This window comes from Merops nubicus, unplaced genomic scaffold, assembly GCF_000691845.1.
Source record: "Merops nubicus isolate BGI_N331 unplaced genomic scaffold, ASM69184v1 scaffold7482, whole genome shotgun sequence".
Taxonomy (NCBI): domain Eukaryota; kingdom Metazoa; phylum Chordata; class Aves; order Coraciiformes; family Meropidae; genus Merops; species Merops nubicus.
Genome location: NW_008591477.1, coordinates 1 through 9,570, shown reverse-complemented (window position 1 = coordinate 9,570; position 9,570 = coordinate 1). Strand labels below are relative to the sequence as shown.

The 9,570-nt window shown below is 57.1% G+C and overlaps 1 protein-coding gene across 1 annotated transcript; it reads right to left on the bottom strand.

The window, feature by feature from the left end:
• Positions 1-109: 109 nt before the first annotated feature.
• On the bottom strand, positions 110-3,403 carry EVPLL (envoplakin-like). The gene is given in 9 exon segments (XM_008950273.1): positions 110-160; positions 310-429; positions 431-471; positions 987-999; positions 1,491-1,600; positions 2,251-2,307; positions 2,310-2,374; positions 2,681-2,835; positions 3,341-3,403. Coding segments are annotated over 9 exon segments (675 nt in total).
• Positions 3,404-9,570: the final 6,167 nt, after the last annotated feature.

Genomic DNA, 9,570 nt, shown 5'->3' with positions numbered 1-9,570 from the left:
TGTACTTTGGACGTTGAGGCTGAGATGATGCTAAGCCCTTCCCTCCCCTCTGACCACGGGCAGCCTTGCTGACAGCTCTCTAGTGTATGATCCCATGTGCCAGCATGGCTTAACTCCACTCATCCTTAACTCCAGCGCGGACCTCGTGTCTCTTGTACCTCTGTTTCTGTGCCCAGCACTGGGACAGCACCAGGCTCGAGGCTGGTGGTGGAGGCCCAGGAGCCTGGGATCCATCCCATGCACCAGGCTTGGCCAGGCTCTGGCGGCCAGGACACGCAGAGGACACGCGGCCGTCCCCCAGGAGCTCACCTCGTACTCCCGGCGCATGCTCTGGGCGTCCATCATCTGGTCACTCCAGTCCTGTTTCAGGATCCTGGTCTGCTGGTCTGTCAGGTAGCCCAGCTCCTTGGTGCAGCCCTGGAGGTGGTGGTACAGGCTGCCCAGGCTCTGCCCTCGCCAGACGGAGGCTTTCTGCCCATCAACAGGAGAGAGACAAGCATTGGTACCCGGGCTGGGGACCCCTTCTCCCCTCCTCCCCAGGCCCCCCCTCCTGTTGCACATCTGTGAGGAGATTCCCGGAGACCTTGGTGAGACATCTTGCTCTTATCTGATGGGGCTGCCGTTCCCTTTCCCTCCTTCACAGACAGGATAAGTTTGTCTAACCAGACTCTCCGGTGTGGGCTGGTGCCTGGGGCAGTCAGAGAGCTGGCCCAGCTCTGCTGGATTTCTCACAAATCCCATTCTTCAGCACTAACCTTTACAAGCCCAGCTGGCTAAACCCAGGACCTTCTTCCCAGCCCTCCCCTTTGCTCCAGCTGCTCATTTCCTCTCCAGAGCCCTTGGGAGGGATGAGTGCAAGCCTCAGCGTTTGCAGCCCTGATTTGGAACCGTGTGTGGGCTGGGACAGGGTTTCCTCCTGCTGCATCCATAACTGCTCTCGTAGGCAACTCCAGATCAAGGGTCCATGAAGAGGAGACGGATCTCACCCACGGCACTGATCTGAGGGCAGTGAGCATGCTCTCAATTTACACCCATTCTGAGGTGGGCAGGAAATGGGGAAAGGTGGTGAGGGACAGGAGGTCACTCTGCAAGACCAGAGATAGCTACTGCCCTGAGTTGGGCTTTCCCTGTCCATCAAGGGTGGTGTTACTCTGCTGTATGATGCTACGTGCCCAGAAAACCACTGAGAAGCTTACCAGCAAGTCCTTGTACTGGCTTTTTAAATCTGCCACATCCTGGGTTACACCACAGCCAACATCAAAGAGGGGAGGAAAAAAAAAAAAGAAAAAAAAGAGAGAGAAAAAAAAAACCACATTACCAAAACATGTGGCAGATGCTGATGAGCTGATTTATAGAAGGTGCTTTATAAAGCTTTCAGGAAACACCTCCCTGAGATCTGTCCAAGCTCAGGTCTCCCCATGCCCTCTGCAGAACAAGGAGGATACTCATGGGGCCAGACAGGAGCGAGGAGGGGACAGCAGGTGCCTTACCCCAGAGCAGAGGTTCTTGATCTGGAGGCCATAGGCTTCAATCTCCTTCTGGAGGATGTTGTGCTCAGCTATCTGCTTTTCCAGCTCCGACATGCCAGGGCCGTACTGTCCTGCAGAGACTTGTTTCTGTGCAAAAGGAGTTGGGCAGAGGCTAAAGCAGAAGACTTCATTTCATGAAGAAGCCCCAGTGAGTGCTGGTAGGGGATGAGGAGATCTGGTATCTGACACCAGGCCACGAGGAAGGGAAGGGACCTTGTTGCTGTTTGCTGTGATTGATGTTGGTTGCCATTTCCTCAGCCATACAGAGGGGCCACAACAACCAGGCCATAAAACCCTGGTAACCCAACCACCGGTCATCCCATGGTGACATGCAGTGGGTGAGCATAGTCACCATCCAACTTTCAAGGACTTCAAGTTAACTCCAAACTGGGCACTGCACATACCCATGACATTGCAGCATTAAACCCTAGTATGCAGGGTTGTAAAGCCCTTGAAGACATCACCTTCTCCATCCTTTCATCCCACAGCAGGACATCTCTACCTCATCCCCCTCTTGTAGCTCTTAATCTGAAGGGGTCAACCAAGCAGGTCCTCCAGAGGGTTTTAAGAGGTGGGAGGAGAGTCTTTCCACTCATAGGTACTTCCACCTCCTCCGGAATCCCTGCATGACGCTGAGCACACAATTGCCCTGCAGACAACAGCGGACCATCATCTGCCCTTGTAGGATTTGGGAGATACATCTAAAACCAGCTGCTGTTACCATCTTTTGCTCCAGGATCCTGGCCCAGTCCACCCTGGGCGCCACGTCGGGGATGCTGAGCTGTTCGTAGAGGGCCCGGTACTCTGCACACAACTGTGTCACCCGGTCGTGGAGCTGCTGGATGCTGCCGAGGAGAAAAGGCACATGTCTCTGGGTCACTTTGGAGGGGGGGAACCACGGTGGGTTTTGTGGAGCCCTGGTCGTAAAACCAAGGCTCCCTTGTTATGCCTTCATGACACTGGCCTCCTTCAGTAGTGGAGGCACTTCTCCTGGTGCTCTCCATCTCCAGGGGTATTTTCAGTCTAAAGTCTATGGGAAGAAGGGTGAAACACTGCCTCTTACGGCAACTACTGGACCTCAGTCTAGATTCTGGGAGGGGTGTCCCCATTCCTTGATGCCCCCACCACACCAGTCCCCCCACCATACTCACTCTTTCTCTATCTCAGTGGCCTGAGGGTGCTTCAGCCGCTTGGCACGGTCCACATCCAGGAAGAGGTCCTTCAGCAGGGTCTCTGCCTCCTTCAGATTCCTGGCGTTCTCTTGCTGGAACTCAAAAGCCTTGTTCTTCTGGTGATTGCTGGCATCCTGGAGACCAGGGAAGACAGAGAAAAAAAGCCTGGTTGGGCCACACAGACCTCACAACATTTTCCCTGGCCAACACAGAGGGCCTGGATGTCCAACACACCGACCACAGAGGAACCCTGGCGCAAGGGTGCTGCTGGGGAGCGTGTGCCCAGCCCAGCTGCATGCTTCAGCATCTCTCCCACCCAGGGGACAAGCGTGGGTGAGGCTGGCTGCCTGCCCCTGGGGCTGCCGGGAGGCACAGGGCTCTGCTGCTCTAGGCAACCACCTCGGCTGTGGGAAGCATGAGACACTGAGCAGAAAGCACAGAGGCTAGAATTTGGGAGGGCCTGGTATGCAGCCCCAGGAGCTGGGAGGCTCTGCAGGCTGCTCTGTTCCTCCCCAGCCTCGAGTCAGCCCCCAAACCTGCACCAGCTGAGGCACACAGCAGACATCTGACCTGTTATCCTAGGCACTGCATTTCTGGGCAAACCCTTCCACCTTCCCACCACCCTCTGCCACAGCTCACCTGCTTCAGTCTGGACTGTGTCTCCAGGATGTCCTTCTCCACCTGGTCAGCATTTGTCTGCATGCGGGAGATGAGCACGGCCAGCTCATTTGTTGAGGACCTGAAAGAGGGAGCAGCAGAGTAGAAGGGTGGGTGAAGGAAGTTCTCATCCACTTCATCACTGCCCAGGACACCAGAACACAGGTGAGGTTCTTCAGGCCTTTCCTCCATGTCCTCCTGGTCTCCAAAGAAAGAGTCTAAGTTGTGGCCAAGGGCACGGACGCATGCGAGTGGCCAATGCCTGGCTGTTGCCTTCAGCCAAGTGTGGTGTGTTGCCTTCAACCAAGGTGGTGTGTTCAGAGCAAGCAGCCGGTGGCTTTTTGCACAGCACACACCTCCTCTGCACAACTTCTTGCCATAGAACACTGCAGATGCTCAAAAATTTGTGTGGATTCAAAAAACGTTGGGGGGAAAAAAAATGCTGCAGGGCTGCCAGATGCACCACCACCACATCTGGGATGGGAAGACTTGAAGCCACAGATGGCTGGAGGCCAGGAGAGCGGCCCGCAGAGGCAGCACAACATGCTTGCCCTGTTTGGAGGCACTTCCCTGGGTGTCTGCCCTTGGCTGCTGGTAGAGGTGGGTGAAATGGCCCTTCAGCCTGGCCCAGAACTGCCGTCCTACAGTCTTGTCCCATGCAAAGGGCTCTGCAGTTCAGCCCACTGAGATGCTGAAGAGCCCAGTGCCACCCCAGGACTGGGCTGCAGTGGACAAGGGCTTGCTATGCAGACTACAAGCCCCCCTGGGCACTGTGCAGGCTGTTGCAGTCATGCTGCTTTCAGGGCTTGAGGACAAAATTCCCAAGGCCATAGCACAACTACTAGCCCTCCTCACCTCAGTGAAGACTCACTGAAGGTCCCCATCAGACCTCTCCCTGTCATGTCCATCACACAACCAATGGGTACAACCATGGCCCTTATTCCAGCCCTGCTACTGTGAACAAGCTGCCAGAATAGCTGGATGCAGAGCCTGCAGCAAGGCACGGGATGCTCCCAAAGCTCCCTGTGGACAAGGAAGCACAAGGCTTGGTGCCACCTTCGTCCTGGTGTCCTGTTGTTTCTACCCTTGCGGACAGTGCCAGCCCTACCCTCCAGGCAGGGAGAGCAGGGTGCTGCCAGGATGTGGGCAAGCAGGGGCGGGAGGGTGTGGACTGATAGCATCACCCAGGGACTGCTGAGGGGACAAAGGTCAGCAGGGGCTCAGCTCGGTCACCTGCTGATCCTGGGATCTGAGACCAGGAGTGAAGAGCTCGAGCAGCGACAATGGGACATCGCACAGGAGTCAGCTGAAGGAGGGACACACTTCTTCAGGGCTGGCTGGTACGTGTTGGGTGGAGGAAGAGCGCAGGAGAAAAGCTGATGTCCTGCAGCAGAGGCAGCCACACCTGCCCCCCTCCCCCCCAGCCACGCCGCTCCTTCCTACCCCCTGACTCCAGCAAAGGACCGGGGGCAGCAGTTCCTTAAAGGCTCTGTCATTGCCCCAGCTCCCCATCACAGAGGCAGCCACTCCACGGCTCACACCGAAGGCTACAGCAGGAGCTGAGATGTCCATTTATGACAGCCTCAGGGACTGTGAGGTGCCACCCGGTGCTGGAGTCACCACAAGCCAAGCACTCGGGTGCCACAGGCAGAGGCTGTGTCCCAGCCAGCCCGTGTGACTCCTGTGGAGGCGCAGCCCCAGCACTCCTGCTCGTAACATCTTCCTCTCCCCTTCCTACGGCTCTTCCCTTGCCTTGCATTTCCCAAGAGGGTGGCGTGGGCCTGCCACGCAGCAGCTCTCAGCAACCTCGGGGGCTTGGGCTTGGCAGCATCCCCTGGCCACGGCCGTGCTTCGATTTCCCTGCCTGCAAAATGCACATCAGCAAAGTAAACGGGACTGCTGTGCTCTGGCAGTGTCCCCTTCTACAGGGTCTGAGTCCAGGGATCACAGAGCCAAAGAGCCCAAGCATGGCATTCCATCCTCATCATCAAAGCATCACCACCAGCTACAAACTTTTATATACTGCTGAACATCCTTCCTACCCCATCTGTGCCTCATGGACGCCCTTCCTGCAGTAAACTGCAGAGCTCAGGGAGATGAAGGGTGGTCCCAAGTCCCAGCACGATGGGTTGGATGGGAGCAGTGCAGAGGCAGGACTTGGTTCCCGTGAGCCTGAGTGTGCAGCAGGCTGGAAGCCCTAGGAGGTCCCCCCTCCCCAGGAGGTTACACAATCTCCCACTCATCCCTGACATGCCTGGAATGAGGTGGTGTCCCATGAGCAAATACCTGAGCACCGCCCAAATTTCCTGCCTGGGCTCTCTGCACAGGGAGGAGAGAGTGAGTCATGGGCTGGCCACCATCCCAGGGGATGGACACCTCTCCCCATGCACCGGGGAGGGGCTGACCACCCAAGAGGGCTGCCCAAATTCACCTCCTTCCTGGGGCAGGCAGGAATGGGGGGTCCAGTTCTAGCCCCTCTGTGCTGCACCAAGAGGGGAGAAGTGAGGTTCCATCCTTCCCAGGGAGGGTAGATCCCAAATAAAATTCTGCTTACTCCTGGTGGCACCCTCTTCCTGGCTAAAGGAAGCATTGAGACACCCCATCTCTTGGTTGATGAGGCTGGACACACCAATCAGCTTTGTTTAGGCCAAACCACAACAAAACTCTGGACAGAAAAGACCTCAATGACCTCCTGGTCACAGGGACTCAGCCTTGCCCATCCCCAGCCTGCACTGCATGGGGAACCTCAAGTTAGAAACGAGGATGCTGGTGCAAACAACCTTCCTGGATCTTCAGGGAAGAAGTGATACTTCCTGAAGAACATTGTCTCAGGAGCAGAAGGGGACTCCCCTGTGTGTCCTGGAGTGGAGAGCCAGTAGGTCTCCATGCCAGCCAAGGGGGAAAGCCTGGCAGAGGAGACTGAGACCCTGTAGCCAGCAGCCAGGCTGGAAGCGGCTCTCCAGCCCTGCGAGCAGCCAAACCACCTTGGAGTCTGCTAATGAATAGTCTGGATGCTTGAGGAGCACTGAAGCCAGGTAGAGGATGTCCTGGGAGGAGAGGGGTGTCCACATGCTGTCCCGAGGGCCAGCGTAAGGCCTGAGGCAGGAGCAGAGAAGCCATCTGTGCTCAGCTGAGCCTCCCCCTCACCACGCTCCTCAGTCAAGGGGGAGTGACGCCAAGGAACCCACTTGGTTCACACGTGCTTAGAGAAGTGCCCAAACCACCACAAGCTTGCCCGTGCTCATGCTGGGCATCCCTCATCCTCCTGGAGCTCAGATCAGACCTTGTGCTCTGTGCACGTGTACAGCCACAGCCCCAGGCCAGCTGAGATGGCCGAGGACAAGGCTGGGCAGAGCTCTTCCTGCTCCTCCTCCTCAGGAGCCAGGGCAGGCCTCCTCCCTAGGGCTATCTCATGCCTAGAAGAGGCAGAGCACTGTTATTATCATTATTAATTGGTTGATTTCTCATACCACTTTCTGCCCCTAGACAGCCCAACTGCACGCGGGAGACGGTGTCTCTCAGCAGGAGCAGGACTGTCCCCTGCCCCTGGTCACTCCTGACAGAGCATGTCTGGGTAGGACCACAGCACCCACCCACTTCACTCCCTGACTGACTCCATCCCTTCCTTCCAGGGGACTTTGCTCTGTGGCTACATGGCAGACTCCGAGGCTGGGTCTGCTCTCCCACGCTCTGATCTGCCAGCAGCTCACGGCAGACCACCAACAGTCCCCTGCCAGAGCTGTGTCAGTCCCTTCAGCCCATCCCCCTGAGGATCACTCTGTTCTAGACTGACCAAGGCCAAGCAGAGAGAGGCGGTGGCAGAAGCAGGAATTCCAGGAGACAATCCAACCAGGACATGATTTGCCACCCACCTCCAAAACCACCCACGGCCTTTGTCAAGATCTCACCCAGGCGGTCAGTCCAGCCAGATTTGATTCAATTCCACCTTCTCAGGAGCTTTCCCTTCCTACCCTGCAGTGTGCCTCCTCCTAGAGCAGAATGAGGATGCTCCTTGGGGACAAAACTGCACTTGCTGCTGCCTCCCTAGGATGCATCCACCAAGTGGAGACAGCAAAGGGCCCTGCAAGCCAGGTCCCGAGAACCAAGATGAGGTCCCTCTCTAGGGGTCCATGCCAGCAGCAGCACCCACTAATCGTGAACCCCTGGAGGCAGGGAACATCAGTTGCTGCTGAGGTTCTGGCCTTGGGGCCACCAAGAGCAGCTATGGCCCACCAACATTTTCTTGGGGCCATCTTCAGAGCATGTGCTGGCAGCTGCTCCAGAGACAACGTGTTTGCCTTCATTTCCACAGCCAGTATAGGTGCTGACCAAGCCCCAGGCCATGGCCAAACGACTTAGCCTTTGTCTGATGGTTGGTGCCTCCTAAAACAAGCACAACAAGCTCAGTAATAGCCACGCTCTTGGCTCCAGCCTCCATCCTGCACTGGAAAAGGTGCGAGGTCTCCCTGGGATGAGACTTCAGTTATCCCAAGGGGCTCTTGCTGGGGGAGAATCTGGCCCAAACCCTGCTGTGGTGCCAGGGGGGCTGCAGAGAGCTGTTCCAGGAAGCCTCACGCAAAATCCCCAGCCCAGGTTTGGAATCCAGCTGGTGAGGTGGACAGATTGCATTAGCAAGGGTAAAAAACAGGCTGACACAGCTCTAGGGCTTCTGGGGAGGTGTCTCACTGCAGTCAGGCCCCAACCAAAGGCTTGGTGTGAGAGCCCCCAAATCTGTTTGAGTTGAGTTTGGGATTGCTCAGCTCCCCTGAGGCAGAAGCTCCCTATGGCAGGGGAGCACCTCCCCACATCCATGCATTAAACCCCAGCCCTGGAGGAAGCCCCTTACTCCTCAGGTCCCACTGCTCTGCCCAGCAGCACTGGGCCACCCCCTCCTCAGTGTCTCTTTGCTAATGTTGATCCTGGCCCCATAAACAGTCCACCCGGGTGTCCCCCCACACACCATCCTGGGCTGCTGCTGGTGGTAGCCCTGAGACATGAGGCCAGCAACCCCTTCTCCCTGCAGATCCCTCCTCAGAACGCACCTCCCTGAAACTTCCCTGGGCTCCAGCCCTGACTGGGGACAGGGATCCCCACTAGCACTGTGGAATGCAAAACTGCTGAGGAAGGTGGGAAATAGCCCTGAGTTAGCAACTGCAGCTGCAGGGAGGGATGAGCACGCTCTCGGCAGGAGCACTCCCTCCCAGAGGGCACCCTGCTCCGAGGGGAGCATCCTGCTCCCATCACCCATCTCACTGCCCAGAGCTTAGGGAATCTCTCCAGAGGGGACTTGGCTGACAGATCCTCTTGGTGCTGCCTCAGACGGGCCTGAAAGAGGCAACTTCTGCTCTTTGACCACAGAGACCCAGCCTGGGTTACAGCAGTTGCCAGCAAAGCCTGTCCTCATCTATCTTCACTGCCTGAGCAGCACCAAACTGAGCATCCTTCTCCAGGGATCCCGGGTTCCAGGGCAGCATCACACCAACTGCACACAACCAGGGAGTCCTGGGATCTCAAATCCAGGCTGGTAGCTGCTTCACCACCAAGCAGGTCTTGCTCCACAGAGCAAAGAGGTTGCATTTATTCTCCCTACTCCTACCTGCCCAAAAGGGGCTTTGCACCTCCCTGCTCAATTAGCACAGCTCTGAGCACGTCTTCAGGCACAGACACTTCTGGGCAGGAGCGCAAAGCCCACCCAAGATGAGGACAACAGCTGGAGCAGCACGTTTTGGCATCAGCTCCCAGCAAGCCCAAACTTTCAGGCTGCTTCCCAAAGCAGACCGGTTCTTAGGGTAGTTTAGGAGACATCGGGCATTCTTCCCTCACCCACCCCAGGGACCAGAGAGAGAAGAGGAGCCACACTTACTTGCTAGGCTTGACAGGGGAACCTCTGTTGGGGGAACTTCTGCTCGGGGAGCTTTTGCCCACCCCCTTGAACATGCTGGTGAGGTCTCAGCCGGTCTCCTGGAGTCTGCAAGGCTGTCGTGGGCACGCTGCTCTGGGCTGCGGGGATGGCAGGAGAAGACTCGGCGAGGGCAGGTCGGCGGCGGGCTGAAGAGCAGTTTCTGGGAGGCTCCTCCCCAAACACGGCTGAGCAGCAGCAGAGATGGAGGCACATATGAAAAAAAACGACTCGAAAAACCAGTTTGGGGTGGAAAGAGCAGAGCCCCAGAGGGGGAGCGGGAGACCTCGCCCTGGCCTGCAGAGCGCTGCGG